This window comes from Doryrhamphus excisus, chromosome 15 (assembly GCF_030265055.1).
Source record: "Doryrhamphus excisus isolate RoL2022-K1 chromosome 15, RoL_Dexc_1.0, whole genome shotgun sequence".
Lineage (NCBI taxonomy): Eukaryota > Metazoa > Chordata > Actinopteri > Syngnathiformes > Syngnathidae > Doryrhamphus > Doryrhamphus excisus.
The window spans coordinates 9,387,501-9,403,903 of record NC_080480.1 but is presented as its reverse complement, the minus strand read 5'-3'; the positions used below and the strand labels follow the sequence as shown (position 1 = coordinate 9,403,903).

Below are 16,403 nucleotides of genomic sequence, written 5' to 3'. Positions count from 1 at the left end.
GCTTGTAGTTGGACAACATCTGTATGTTTCACTATTTAAAGTACTGCCGCTTAAGCGCCCAGCACTGTTACAATACCGATTTGGTTGAATTTGGTCTGCATCAAGTATTTATTTTCACAGCATTTCTTACATGCCTACAAGTAGCAAAAGTATTTTGTTAATACCATCGTACTGGTTGTACCCCAATTTCTACAGCCTCTCTGGTTATTATTATTGTCCTGTTTTGTCTCCCCAAATGTTTAGCTAAGAGAAAACAACGAAACAACGTAAAGAGTACATGTGGTACATCAGCAGTCATGTTTACGCAATACCTCAGTCAATCTAACAGGGGTCGCTATTGTAGTGTTTATGTCTAATATGTAGAGCAGGCTACGCGCAGACTTGCCTGTACTTCCACATTGAAAATGGCGGCCTCGGTGTTTCCCGGCGTACGGCTCCTGTCCATCGGAGACGCAAATGGAGACATACAGCGACACTCAGAACAGCAGCCTTTGCGGTTGGAAGTCAAAACTACACAAGATGCTGCGCTAATCAACTTATCCAATGGTGAGTTTCGCATTTCACCATTAACTCATTTGGAGCATTTGAATCACCAGTGCTAATGCGATACAATGCTATGCTACGCTAAACAGCTCGTCTGATAGCCTTGGCTAACGGTAACCCATGAGGGACCACGTCGTCTGTAACACTGCGTTTCACGAGGGAACCGCAAAGCTAATCTTTCGCTCGATGCCTAGCTTGTGGGTAACAATAAAATGGCAATTTGTCTCACTCCAGTACTTAATTTAAACTGTAATGACCCGAAAATGATTGTATTTGTAGGCTATTTAGCTAACAAAGCGTACATGTGTTTAAAAGTGTATGTTGTTGGCAAAACAATGCCGCTAGGCTGCTTCAATGTAAAGCACTAGCATACAGTACCTTGTCAAAATATAATGTAGTGATGATCTTAAGGCTTCATTCCAAGTCGTTTAACAAGTTATTGCATTCCAGATCGTACACAGTACTTATTTTTATTTCAGTGAGTTGTCGGCTTGACCTAAAGTTGGAATTACCAAGTTGTTTTGGAGCAGAAGAAGGCTTGCCAGCAGGTCCTGCTGCTGCCCTTCGGGGGGCTAGGATAATAGAATACATTGCTCAAATGTCTAATTAGAAGACAAGGATCGTTGTTAGATTTTGAGAAACACGAAAAAGCGTAAAACATAACGTTCCACAAGGGTTATGGGTGAGTAGGCTCAGCATGGTAAGTGACATAGCGATATTAGGCCATCATTACTTATGCATTCATCTTTGTTCTCATTGTAACAATAGCAGTCTCTCCTTCCCTCCTAAAAGATAGCATTAGGATGATGCGGTTCAAAATGTTTGTACCCAACAATAGTGTAATTAATTGGCAAATAATGAAAATGTCAGATTTGTGATTATTTTCTAATCTTTCAAAAAAGATCTTTAGTTATTTAAAAGTACGATTCAGCATGGAAGATTTTGTTGGGTAGAGTGGGCATTATATCATGTTTTTAAGATATATCAATATTTTGTTGTATTATTGAATTTTCTGACAATATTGATACTGTGTATACCCCCATTAGGGTGCATCAAAAAACACAATTATTGAATTTTGATATGGCTGGGTACTAAAAGTGTTCCAATATATGTAGAAACAACACATACAAAATATTTTTCCAATACATGATTATTTAGGGGTGCCACCATACATCTGTTTTTGTGGACTAAAGTGGTGAACAGTTCAGTGGTCGCCATGGAGATTTGAGGTCAGCAGCTCAAGAACGCTGAGGTGATCTCTATGTATTTGTTGGTATTTATACTCCTATTACATATTACTAACAAATTTGTGGTTTTGTCTTTGTAATTTGAATGATTTGTAGTCATATTTATAGGTATTTAGTGCTCATTGCCTCTACGGTAGCTAACATTAGCTAGCTACAGTTTGCTAATGACAGTTAGCTAATAGCTGAGCAAGCATAACATCAACAACAGTAATATAGAGTAGGCAGTATTGCTGATGCTTCATATTTATTGAGTAGTACTGTAGTCCTACATAATCTGATATACACTTGTCCATTTATTATTTTAGGCACTGTGCAGCACAACCCACCAGTTCTCCTAAGATGCTGCCCTCAACAACTAGTTCCTTTCAGACTAGCAGTCTCAGCTTGGTCTTTGGTGTGGGCACCCTTTGATAACCCTATAGAAAATGATGCTGTATAGAAGTTCATTGTACCCAACATTTCCAGGTCAACGTTTTGGCAATTAGACTAGAAATTGCACATTTTCTGAAATTTTACAAATGTTTATGTGTGAGATAGCACCCATAAATCTCAATGGATTTCCTCAAAACTTTGCAAAAGACATTTTTATGTTCATTAGAAAAAAAATGGAATGCCAGCCAAATTAAAAATTTCCCATTCAAATTTGATGCACCCTAACCCCCATATTTGTAATTCCACATTTGCATCCTTGCAAATTTGCAGATTAAACAAAATAATAATTTCAATAATTACTTTTTAAAATTATTTTGAATTAAAAATATTTAGAAATATATTTTATCATATTCTGCAGAAAACACATGCCATTTGTCGTAAGTTGAGTTAAAATTGTGAATACAAAAAACTGCAAATACATGATAATACAACATACAAACAAATATTGGCATAATAATATAGCATAGGGCCCTATAATTTATGTAATTGTGGACGGAATTGTGGAATTGGCAAATAAAAACAGTTCACTGTAAAATGTAGACGTTGCGGAAATCTTGCATATCGCTCATTTGTGGCGATATCTTTTTATAAACACTAACCTGCTCCCTCTTGAAGTAAACATATGTTGAAGTGGCCACCTGAAAACACTGACTAAGTCAGCTAAAATACTTTGCAGGTATCTCTTACTCGTCATAGAGCGTGGGTGGAAGCTGGCAGGGTTAGCTTAGTTTAGCAGCACATGAACATGTGTGCGTGTGTGTGTGTGTGACTCAGGCAGTATGGGTATATTTCTACTGTCTTGTTTTACCGTTTGTTAATAAAGTGATTGGAATTGCGTCTGTGACTTCCTTAAGCACAAGCACAGACATAAAGTAATGCGTGTAGATGCTGACATCCTATTAGAAAAGTTAGCTAAGCTACAGCCGTTTCTGAAATTCAGGCCAATATTGTCCAATGAGGTATTGCATCAATTAATTTAAGGAATTTAGCATTTAATTAACTGACATTTTTCATTTAAAAAACACACACAGAATGGTGTTAAAATAAGTGTAAATAGAAAAAAAATCCAAACATAATTCTAAACCATTAAAAAATAAAGCTGATTTCATGATGCCATTAGTGTAATGCACATAAATATCAATGTAACAGTCAGTGCAGGATGGTGGAGCCCGAGCTCCTACCGTTAGCTTTCTTACAATCTGTCATGAAAAGTTGCAGTGCCCTGAACACAAATTAATATATGATTGTAACTGGTTACTGGAATTACAACAGGCAAGCAGTGTGGATTATGTAGACCCGGCTTGGAGAAACTCCTTCTCTGACAGCTAGCCGGGACAGCCAGTGGCCTGCGGAGCAGCGTACCACCGCTAGCTGCTTTAGGGGGAGATGGAGGCACCGCCACAGCAGACTACGGTTGTAGCGCTAGCCAGGCGAAAGGCCTGTGACTCCCGATTCTTCAATCAATGATCTTGCATTAATATTCATTAGTGGTGAGTACCTATACATTTTATAATTTAAAATAAAAATAAGTATAAATAGGAATGTGAGGCATATTCAGGGCTTAAACCTGGAATGTGCTATTCATTTAGCTGGTTAGCTTCCTTTATTACGAGTGAACTATTGAAGAGAGACAAGAAAGGTTCTGAAGCGAAATCTAATAATTACTACTATCACCTTTTATTGCAAATGGTGATCTGAAATTGGAGGAGAACAACATGAAGCTAGGAGGAGTGTTTGAGGGAATAGGGAGTGGGCGCAACACACGGTGGCACCCTGATGCAGAGGATAATGAAGGCTTTTTTAGAGTGTCAAAAGTAGACATTTAAATTCATTTTCATTCATTCATTTTCTACCGCTTATCCTTACGAGGGTCGCGGGGGTGCTGGAGCCTATCCCAGCTGTCTTTGGGCGAGAGGCGGGGTACACCCTGGACTGGTCACCAGCCAATCATAGACAACCAAACATTCACACTCACATTCATACCTATGGACAATTTGGAGTCGCCAATTAACCTAGCATGTTTTTGGAATGTGGGAAGAAACGCATGCACAAGGAGAACATGCAAACCGCACACAGAGATGGTCGAGGCTGACATTTAAATCAGCGTCTCAATTTTTTTTTGCTTTTCAAAGGTGGTCTGAATGTAACCCAATGAATAGCAAGGCTCTGCTGTATATTATAGATGTTGGTTCTGGAAAGTTGTTGCAGATAAGCATGTGTGACGAGACACAAAATTGCGTGCAATTGCAGTGAGATGAGATTTTAACTCCATCCAGCAATGTATTGAGGCTGGCAAAATTATTGAGTTGGTTTTCATTTGTTATGTAATAAATCTTGTATTGTCCCAGGCCTTGTGCCCACGGGACACTTTTTTTTCTGAACGAGAAATCTTTTCACGGTTTAATCTCGCAAGATCTTGTGACATCAGTAGTGTCCACCCTTTTTTTGATTTGCTGGTCCTCTTGAGTATGAACACTCATTAAAAGTGGTGTCAGCGTGTGGAAATGATAGATTACAGGGCTCTACGTTAAAAACAAAAATGACTTGCCCATGGGGAATCCTTAAGGTGAGAACTACTTGCCCGAACTTGCCCCATGTAAAATGAAAAGACTGCCATAATGATATCATATATCAATATATGCTGATAATTCATCAGATAATAGTACTGATGCATTGTATTTGGAGGAATGTCTGAAAATTTGTGGAGATGTATGTTAACATGGCAAGCCATGCTACCTTACACATGGTAGTCGTAGTAAGCAGTGATATTTATAAGTTGTGCACCACAATGAAACATTTGACACATTTGTGTACTAGTAAAGTGTTTTTAATCCAGAAAAAAATGCTCAATGGTCAAACAATAATTTGTGAAGCAAAGGTGAGAAAAATACACAGAGAAATGAAACCGCTAGGTTTTGTAGCTTGTGCAAAATCAGCACTTGGTATTGGATCTAATGGGTGGTGTTTCATTGTGACCACTTCAAATTGTCACAGCAATGTGATTCACTCACCTGTGCCATCATTTGATTTGCTGCCGCTAATAAAATACTTGTTTAGGAGGCACTGCTTCATCACTTTTTGGTGTTTTCCTTCAGAAGTTGTTGAAGAATTAGACGATGTTGGCAGGGACGCCATGATAGATGTTTTCCTAGTAAAACGATCGCTGATTGGTTGATCGCGAACAAGAACGGGTGTGGGTAAAACACGGATTGTGGATTACGGACCGCGGTCTAAATAAACGATTCTGATTGGTCCATTTCAAGATTTGCAAGGATTGGTTTGCAAATTACCACCGGAATTACGCAGTCCGTGTTTTACCAACACCCAACAAGAACCGCTTTAAAAAAAACTCTTGGCAGTACGGCATGCTAAAGTGCACTTGCCCGACGGGAATATTAATGATTGGATTTACTTGCCCGAATTTTGTTTTAACTTGCCCCGGGCCATCGGTACATCGTTATTGTCGAGCCCTGGATTAGAACAGGTAACCCAACACTGATGCTTATTGAACCTTTGACAGCTAATCTACGTACCTTTTTGCTCAGGGGCAACTGAGCAATTCAGTGGAAATGGGAAGGCATTTTATATTTTGCAGTTGGGTATAACACAACAGAAAGCTGTAGTTATAACGTAAGCACACCAGATGGGGACAAAGTATAGACTGCTCCAAATAAGCCATCTGTGCTGCATGTAAAAGCATGTCCATAGGCCTAACTAACAACAGAGTTGGCTCAAAATTATTATTTAAAATATATATATATGTATGTGTGTATGTATGTATATATGTGTGTGTGTGTGTGTGTATATATATATATATATATATGTGTGTGTGTATGTATGTGTGTATATATATGTGTGTATATGTATATACATATATATGTGTGTGTATACATATGTATATATATATGTACATACAGCCATGAACGCCACTCCCCCGTTTCCGTTTCTCTGTTTATATATATATATATATATATATATACATATTTGTGTGTGTGTGTGTGTTTATATATGTATATACACACACACACACACACATACACCAATAGATAGTGGTTTCAGATAACGGACTGTTAAAAATGTATATTCCTGACATTTGCACGTTAAACTGAATGGGAGTTATAGTTCGGATGGACTAAACGGGGGCTGTTTTGTCACCCACTGCTCATGCACACCCACGTGCACTTAGCGCGTAAAGACATACATACATAAGGAGATGATAGATTTGAAAGACGCATAGAAAAAAGTAGAAGAGAGTCATACCAACATCAAAAAAGATAATGAGGAGAAAAACAAAATAATTCAGGAGCTGAAAAATACAATCAATGACATGGATCAGAATACAAGGATGAATGACATAATAGTGACGGGGCTGAAGATCAAACACAGGTCTTATGCCAGGGCAGTCAGGAACAGTGAGGAAGCAGATGAAATGGACGTCGCCTCAACGGAGCAACAAGTAGTGGATTTCTTAACATCTAAAGAGGTAGATGTTGACATCGAATCCATCGACACTTGCATCCCACTGTATGGCAGGAACAGAGCCACACCCGTCGTCGTCGTCAAGTTCAGTAACAGGAAATCCAAGACCACTGTACGAAAACAACGAAAGAAGCTGAAAGGTACAAATGTCTACGTGAATGACCATCTGACCAAACGTAATGCTGAAATCGCGAAGAAAGCACGTGACCTGAGAAAGCAGGGAAAGATTCAAGCTACTTGGAGTGCCAACTGCAACATTTTCATAAAGTTAAGTGGAGGACCAGTGTGCTCGTTGTCAAAAATATTGTGGATCTGGAACAATTCTAAGATTACTCTAACTTGAAAATGGTTTAAACGTTACCATTATGACACAAGAAGATCTGCAATTGGACACCTTTGGCTCGACAAATCACAAACAATTGGAATTGGAAAATGACATGGATCCGGACACAATTTTTTTTTCACACATGAGAATTGACTGTCGTTATTATACAGAAGAGGAATACAACAACAATAATAAATATTGGCGACAAGTTGTCAATCATACATATAAACTGCAGAAGCATGTATGCAAACTATGACAACATCAAACAATATGTGAATGTGTTCAAGGAGCCTTTCAAAGTAATCGCAATCTTGGAAACATGGCTGAATGAGGAGTTGGAAGGTTATGAGATGACCTGCATCAACAGGAACAACACGGGGGGAGGAGGAGTTGCCCTGTATATGGACAAACAATTACATAACAAAGTGGTAAAGAATATGTCAGTTGCTATTGATAATATTCTAGAATGCATAACAATTGAAATCTGTAAAGAACAAAGCAAAAACATGTACATAAGTTGTTTATGCAGAACGCCACACTCAAGGATAGAAATGTTTGAAGATCGGATGCATGTTCAAATGAAATAAAACCATTACCATAAAAAAAGAAGAGAAAATATGATTCATTGCTTGATACAATTTGGCAAAATTGATATTTTATTTGAATTATTTAAATTTACAAAGTCACAAGGTTAACAGGGCATTATTAGATAGAACATTGACACATTGCTGCTGCTGCTTCATGTCTCTGTACACTCTACAGCAAGTTTGTCATAAATGCCTTTCCCCTCTCAGCCTGCTGCCTGGTTTGGATATTCTCACCGCTAATGATACAGGTGCAAAGGGCTAATTTTCTTTATTCTGCTCTAGTTACTCCAGTATCAGGTTCAAGCTCATGTCATCTTTTCCTTGCAAAGAATATCAATCATAAGATTTGAAGAACTTGGGTCATGACGGTATTTCCTAATCGGAATGCAAAACACAATGCGATTTAGCTTATGTTAACCATCTGGTGAAAACTGTGTATACACAAAAGCAAATGCGTATTGACAAGTGTTTCCCCACCTGAACTGTACAGATGATTGTCATCTGGGAGTCCACCCATTTAGATTACCTAAATGTTTTAATCTACTGGTTTAAAATGTGTTGTATGATGCCTCTTGATCCATTCCTTTTCAGATGAGGAGGCGAGTGTTTTCAAGTGTTCGGTATCTCGGGAGACGGAGTGCAGCAGAGTGGGGAAGCAGTCGTTCATCATCACACTGGGGTGCAACAGCGTCCTGATTCAGTTTTCCTCACCTGGAGGTATTTTGAAATCCACACACAAGTTTGATTATGTGGATTATTTAGAGGGACTTATTTTATTCACATTTGCACATCAGTATGAGTTGGGGGAGAAACAGTGCAGAGAACTGCTTGTGTCAAAATGAACACGTGAACATGAAGGCTATACTGTCCAATACTATCAGTGTATCCAAAAAAATGGATACACTGGTGTCCATTTTTGACCGCATATAAAAATGGTTTTCCAATTGGGTCTGATTTTGACAAGATAACCACTGGCACATATGTTCATGCTGGATCCGTCGCGGCAGTGGTCCTGGTCCTATCCGTCTTGCCGCAAAGTACCACTCAGACACAAAACCGGCAGGCACTGCGGGGAGCATCCTCTCTGGCTGCGAGAACTGTGATTCCAATAATGGTATCACACTGAGTATTAACAGATTGAGCACCATTTGGACATTTTCATTTAGGCTTGTACTCACTTCTGCTGCCAGTTGTTTAGACATTAATGGCTGTGTGGACAGTAAATTTACAGTTTTACGAGCTGTACACTGACGACTGTATCGATGTTGTTTCTTTGGAGTTGCGCCATGTAAAGATATACTACAATGTTAGCAAAAATGTGAGGGCTATGTAATACTGTATAATGGCTCCTTGACATGAAGTAACTATTGTTTTCTGGTCTGTTTGATGTTCGTCAGACTTTCAATCCTTTTATAACCTCTTGAAGAACTGTCGTGGGCATCTTAGTGAGCACTCAGTCTTCAGCGACAGAACAGAGGAATCATCTGCTGTGCAGTATTTCCAGGTGAGCAGAACTACACATTCACTAGATGCTAGACATTCCTATATACTCTAATTATGGCCGTAGAGCTTCTTTGCCGAAACTGCAAAGGCAGAGTATTAATTGGAAACATGCCATAATTGGAGAGAGATTAGATTCAATATTTGAAAACTGATCATACTACGATTTACCTTTTGAACTTGAAAAATATGTTTGAAGTGTATGTAAAGTAAATCAGAACTCTTTGACTACATGTTAATTGATTAAGTAGCATATGCTGTGGCGACTCCGCAATCAGGAAAAAACTGAAAGAAAGAAAGAAACAAGCAAAAAGTATATTAAAGAGGAACTACACTTTTTGGGGAATTTTGCCCATCATTCACAATCCTTTTGTGAAACATGAACAAATTTATTTCCCCTTTCTGTGCATTCTAGTGCAATCAAAGAAGTTAATATAATTTAGCTAGCAATGGGTGTCATGGAAAATACCTATTTTGACGCTAAAGCCCTCACAAAAAACCACCAACAGTGTTCCATGCACCTAAGTGACTTGTATATTAACCAAGCTACAGTGATATTATTATTGTAGCAACTAACATGATAAACTTTTATCTCGATTAACACAACGCGTTGCTAGAAAAACTGTTTTTTGTTTAATTTTAAAGTCGTATTAGTATGTTTGCATATTTATGAAATGTACCATTTTAGTGTTAAGTTGCTGTGTGATGGGTTTGATGTTTGTAAGATGACACTTTGAGTCAGACTGTTGTAATGACCTCCTGCAACTTGCAATGAGTTGACAAGCTTGTTGTGTGTTTTTTGATGATTGTCAAATAAAGAGCTGCTGGTCATCATAGACTTGCGTGTCCTACGTTGCCATTTTATGATGTGGACACGTGCAACGTATGCACCAATGCATCTTATATTGCTTTTTTCTTCAAAATCTTCCTAAATGGGGCTGGATAATATAGTGATGTGACTTGTGTAACGGTTTCTATCTACCACCATTGTGGACACTGTTTTTGACTTTTGTTACCAACCAATACAGTGAAAATACTAATGGATTGCCTGAAAACAGACTCTGTATACTGGTCTGAGTCGAAAAATAGTAATTTATAAATGCGGCTCGTGATGTTTTGTTTTTCTGTCCTTTATTATATATGGTGTTTCAAAAATGTAGTCCTCATGACCAGGTGTACATGTGGCCAGAAACAAAACAATCATTTTGAAAAACTTGATGACTTGACTTGCGAAAAGTTAAGTTGAGTTTGAACTTAATAATGTGACTCTTTTTCTTACAGTTTTATGGCTACCTCTCACAACAGCAAAACATGATGCAGGACTATGTGCGTACAGGGACCTACCAACGGGCTATTTTGCAGAACCACACAGACTTCAAAGACAAGGTAACAGACTGTTTCAAAGTTTTTCTATATATGTACTGTATATACACATGCCGTGACTGCTGTGTCATGGTGTGGGGACCTTGCATGGGAAGTACTGCTCTAACCTGTGCTGGATTATACTAGGTACACTACTTAACATGCTGAAATGGCGGCAAAAAACTCCTCTGTTACGAGCATGAATGTGAGCTAGCTGGATTAGCTGAGTTTAGCTAGTGCAGCTTGCATGTGTGAAGCGTGTCTCAGGCTGGATATTACCTGACATGGTTGTGGTAGGTTGGGGTACATTGTTACATTGGTACGCCATTGTTCTTGTGCAATGTGATAAGTGGCCATTAGTAATTTAATTGTATGTGACGTGATGTTTGTCATGTTACAGCATGTGTTTACAGCGTGTATTGTATGCCAGGGTATGTACTATACATTTGTATTTGTGGACCGTCGTGCTAGGGAGATTTATTTAGGGTTCCACAAAGATGATGTAGAGCAAATGAACATGAAATGCAAAGTGTGTATAACACTTTGCATTTCCAGTGTGTCATAACCACCCAAAGCACATTAATGGTTTTACGTGCATTATACCTGTATTTCATTCAAAGTAATGTGGGACAGTTGGGAAAGCAGTGGCAGATGGCAAAGATATTAGTAGTTGGGGCTTTATCATGCATTATTGTAGTAAAACTGCCCAATTTATTTATTAATATATTTAAACAATATAATAGAATAATAATTATTAATTAAAGTATTTCATTAATTATTTCCTCAATCGCAGATAGAATTTTTATCTATAATAAAGATACCTTTGAAAGATACTGATTTAAAACTTTTTAAGACACCTATCAACATGACACTGGATTATATGTTTGCTTTATTATATGCTTTTGCTTTCGTAAATTTTTGTTTATCAAACATTCTTTTTTTTTAACACCTCAAATGCAAAATGGAGCTCAACGTATAAAAACAAACACAGTGTATAACAAGTAGACACTAGTAGGGTAAACTGACGGTCACTCAATGGTTATTCTCTACAAAGAAATGATGGAGGAAATAATTACATGGCTTTCATTGTATTTCCAGATTGTGCTCGATGTTGGCTGTGGCTCTGGGATACTGTCTTTCTTTGCAGCCCAGGCTGGAGCCAGAAAGGTCTATGCTGTGGAGGCAAGCACAATGGCTCAGCATGCTGAGGTACATACAAAATACAGTATAGCTTACCTTTGATCTTGACTTAATAATATGATTCACACACTCATTAGACGCATGTGACCCCCTGCAGGTGTTGGTCAACAGTAACCGTCTTGGGGAGCATGTAGTAGTTATCCCAGGAAAGGTAGAGGAGGTGACACTCCCTGAACAGGTTGACATCATCATATCGGAGCCCATGGGCTACATGCTGTTCAATGAACGCATGCTGGAGAGCTACTTGCATGCCAAGAAGTTCCTCAAACCCAATGGTAAAAAATATGTTTATTTAAAATACATATTCACACTGTAAGAGTTATTTTCTTAGATTTATTTAGGAGTTTGTGAAATGTCAATTCCCTCTGTTGGTATATTGTTTATTGTATGTGTGTTGGTGTGTATTATTTTATGGTTGCTTGTGTTTTAGGTAAAATGTTCCCTACACTTGGGGATGTGCACCTCGCCCCCTTCACAGACGAGCAGCTGTACATGGAACAATTCACAAAAGCCAACTTCTGGTGAGGAGAAAGAAAGAGGCAAGAAATAATGTAGCTGAATGGAATACATGGAAGGAATTAATTTAGCAATTGGGGCTGGTGACACTGCTTGATGCAATGTTTTGCATCACGGTGATAAGAACCGTCCACTTAGAGTGCCTCTTAAACCTCTTAAAGGGGTCATTCTGCTAAAAGCGGTACCAGAGATGATGCCATCACTTGGAAGGGCATGACACACAGAAAGTGATTTGAAGCGATAACCATATACCATCGAGCTCAGAAGCCAGACGTGAGGGTGCCGTGAGGGTGCCGTGAGGGTGCCGTGAGGGTGCCGTGAGGGTGCCGTGAGGGTGCCGTGGGGGTGCCGTGGGGGTGCCGTGGGGGTGCCGTGGGGGTGCCGTGGGGGTGCCGTGTGGGTGCCGTGTGGGTGCACAGCGCGCCTGACATTAATGCACCTTTCCCAGCGAGAGAACGCTTCTAACAGTTTGGCGGCTATTTCACGTTTTCACATTTTCATTGTCAGTCCCGTGTGAAATGCTGTCAACGGATGAAAATATTTTTCTCTTGCTCCAATAACTTCTGCCTGGGCTTGCCTCGTAAACAGAGAAGCAGAGCTTAGGGGAACTTGGGGAAGGGCAGAGAGTGTATCGGGCCTACAGCCTACAGTACCACATTTTCCGGACTATAAGTCGCCCTTTTTTCATAGGTTGGCTGTTCCTGCGACTTATACTCCAGAGCAACTTATAAACGGAAAAAACTGTTTATGTTACATAAACACTGGACACCTTTTCTGTTCAAGTTTATTTTTGGTGTCGCTGAGTAAGCATTGTGTTAGCATATCTTACACCTATTCAGCCTGTCCTATTCTTTGATTGTTAGAACTTGCCTTCCAAGAGGACATAATGTCTGTTTTGATCAAGTAGTTTGTAAAATAAATTACCCGCTAAAAATGTGACTTATATTCCAGTGCAACTTATGTATGTTTTTTCAACCGAATTATGCATTTTTGGCCTTGTGCGACTTATACTCCGGAGCGACTTATAGTCCAGAAAATACAGTATATCCTGTATCGCTATTCAGCCCAAAAAGTACCAGGATAGGACTTATGGGTCATATCGCCAACCCTATGCAGTAGTCGGCGTTCAAACCAGGCAAAAACTGAATTGAATTGAGAATGTCTTACAAATTCAAGTTTAATTCCATGAATTTAATTTGAGATTGCAAATATTAAGTAGAATTGCAATTCAAATTTGAATTGAAGGAATATAATTGATATGTGTGGCCACTGACAGGGATTGCCAGATAGAGACTTGACATTCCATTTATTCGTTTATCTAAGGAAAGTGACAAATGTTTGTGTAGAAAATAGCTCACAGCCACCACTGTGTTTTTAGGTTTCCAGCCTTGTTTTCTGCATATTGCATATAAAGAGGTTATAACTATCAAAGTGTTGGATGATAATTACAATCTTTCTGGTTCCTCCAGGTACCAGCCTTCCTTCCATGGTGTAGACCTCTCTGCCTTGCGAGGAGCAGCAGTCGATGAGTATTTTCGCCAGCCCATTGTGGTATGTCAAACACTTTCTCACACAACACCAAAGAAATCTAACATGCAGTGATTCAAACTCCTGCAATTCTACTCACTCGTGGCGATTGGTTCACCAGTGCTATTGACGTCCAACTCGATCAAGATGGACAATTGTAAACAGTATATTGACCCTCGCAGTTCGAAGTCGGTGGACAAAAAACACTGTAGTTTGCACACTCAGCAGAAAGGATTTTTTTTTAACCAAAGTACCTACAGCTTAAACTACCTCAATACACACAGAATACACTAGGCTGGGATTCCTCTGTAGCTCACGCCTTCCAAGTACAAGCTAGTTATGGCAGCTCTGTATTTTCTAAGGCATTATGAGTGTTTAATATGGCTTTATTTATTACTTTATCATTGCTTTTCTTGCCCCTTACCGGCGCCTTAAGCAAGTGTGCAGCTATGGATGTTCATCTTGTTACGTTTGTAGCTTGCCGCTTGTTCCGTTGTTTACACTCTGGAACAGCTGTTCGCTACGCCAAGATCTCTGCGGAGATACGGACGAGGAGAGGCTGCATAGCGGGAGTGAACAGCAACAGATTGCAGCATGATATTGAACTTTTTCTACATTTATTTCAAAAGTGAATATACTATTTTACTTCAGCGGCTAATTTTCTATATGATTCGAACGTTTTAGTAAAACTTTGCATGCATATTTGGCTTTTGACTTTTGTATAAACTCAGTTTGGGAAAAATGTATGTGTGTCCATAATCGGATGGGATGTATCGGGATGTGAATTTTGGTCCATATCGTCGAGACCTAGTTTTAGTATTTTTCTGAAGTTGTGTTTTTTCCTCTCACTGCGTGGTGAAAACTGTAGACCAGTTATATATCAAGATATTATATTTTATCAAAGATATAATATCATTTTGTTTTGTAAGTTGCAATTACTAAAAAATGGGTAATCATTGTGATTAATTGAAATTATTTCATAAAATTCCAGTGAATAGTCAATATACATTTTGTTTGTCAGCTACACATTATAGTATTATACATTATCCTATTTTTATTGCTTAAAAGTTTTTTTAAGCACCTGAAAGTTTCTTCTGAGAATCTTGCACCTTTCCAAATGGTATGACTTGAAATCTCCTTTCACAGGACACATTTGATATCCGTATCCTCATGGCAAAGTCGGTGAAATACACAGTCAACTTTCTAGAGGCCAAAGAGGAGGATCTTTACAGGTAAGTTTGCATTCACATTTGTCAGAAGTTCAATATTATAAAAATGTGTTTTATATAAATATGTTTATTTTTATGACTTTTTCCCCTCCTTGTCTTTAGGATAGAGATCCCCTTTAAGTTCCACATGTTGCACTCAGGTCTTGTGCATGGTCTGGCCTTCTGGTTTGATGTGGCATTTATGGGATCAGCGTAAGTCACATATTGCTCAGACTGGCGTCATCTACTGTAATTTAATTACCCACAAACAGGACAATTCTGCCTTTAACTTGTCCAATATCTATGTATTTACTCCCCCCACTCTTTCCATACTTTTCTACAGTATGACAGTGTGGCTGTCCACTGCACCTACAGAGCCGCTTACTCACTGGTACCAGGTACGCTGTTTGCTGCAGTCTCCTCTCTTCACCAAGGCTGGGGATACACTGTCTGGCACTGCACTATTAGTGGCCAATAAACGGTATGATTGTTTTTTTAATAAGTTAACTCACATTTAAACGCCAGTGTTATCTCTAAGCCTGAATAATGTTATTTTATTTTAATTTGGTATTATTTGATGCAAAAATAAATTACAATGGTAGTTTTGTAGTTGACTTAGCTATGAATACTTTTATGTGAATATCTGCTTTCCACATTTTTTCCCCTGGTCTCTGATTTTAAACCAGTAGTTTTTTTAATATTATAATTGAGCATGCACAGGAATCATTTACTGGAAATACAGCTGGCAACTGATTTTGATGATTGGTAGCCAGCTAAAATGTAGATGTTTCCACAATGTTAACAGTAATTAAAGCATCGATATTTTACAACAAACCAACTGCCAAATTGACTTATCATAAACAGATGGAGGATTACTGGTGAGCTGTGTTTTATATAAACATGTTTTTCATGATTTTGCAGTTTCTAATCAATCTGATTTCATTTAATGCTGCTGAATTTCTTTTGAGGGTGAAACTGTTACTGAAAGATGCTGAAAAAAAATATCTGAACTCCTTCTCAACAGACAAAGTTACGACATCAGTATTGTTGCCCAGGTGGACCAGACTGGTTCAAAGTCCAGCAACCTCTTGGATTTAAAGAACCCCTTTTTCAGGTAAGGTGGTCACTAGGCGTGTCGGATATTAAAGTGTGACAAGATTTGTCGTTTAAAAAAAAGTGTCATCACACAATAATGTAAAATTAACTTGATAATTTTGCCGGTCTCCATACTTTGCCTCCAAACAGGCTAGAAGAGGATTCACTCTAGACTCACCTAGGCGCTTCATACACTTCATACATATATTAAACGGCAAACAGAGTGCAACTTCTACAGGAAGAACGTTGTCTCTGTGGGGGGGAGGCAATGCCCTAAGCATACACTAGTTGCCAATATTGTCTGTCATACCATTTGCGTGGTATGAGAGAAAGTGGAGGTCTAGTGCGGCCACTATGTGGAAACAACCGTTGGAACTCGACT

General features: G+C 38.7%; 1 protein-coding gene across 2 annotated transcripts in view; it reads left to right on the top strand.

The window, feature by feature from the left end:
* Positions 1–378: 378 nt before the first annotated feature.
* The window catches only part of carm1 (coactivator-associated arginine methyltransferase 1), a 31,511-nt gene continuing 15,486 nt past the window's right edge, over positions 379–16,403 (top strand). For both annotated transcript variants that reach the window (XM_058049356.1, XM_058049357.1), the window contains exons 1-12: positions 379–546; positions 8,205–8,330; positions 9,011–9,117; positions 10,395–10,499; positions 11,574–11,684; positions 11,773–11,950; positions 12,106–12,196; positions 13,661–13,742; positions 14,865–14,950; positions 15,050–15,139; positions 15,270–15,407; positions 15,951–16,040. In XM_058049356.1, coding sequence (XP_057905339.1) covers positions 405–546; positions 8,205–8,330; positions 9,011–9,117; positions 10,395–10,499; positions 11,574–11,684; positions 11,773–11,950; positions 12,106–12,196; positions 13,661–13,742; positions 14,865–14,950; positions 15,050–15,139; positions 15,270–15,407; positions 15,951–16,040 — 1,346 coding nt within the window. In that variant the 5' untranslated portion in view covers positions 379–404. The remainder of the gene's footprint in view (positions 547–8,204; positions 8,331–9,010; positions 9,118–10,394; positions 10,500–11,573; positions 11,685–11,772; positions 11,951–12,105; positions 12,197–13,660; positions 13,743–14,864; positions 14,951–15,049; positions 15,140–15,269; positions 15,408–15,950; positions 16,041–16,403) is intronic.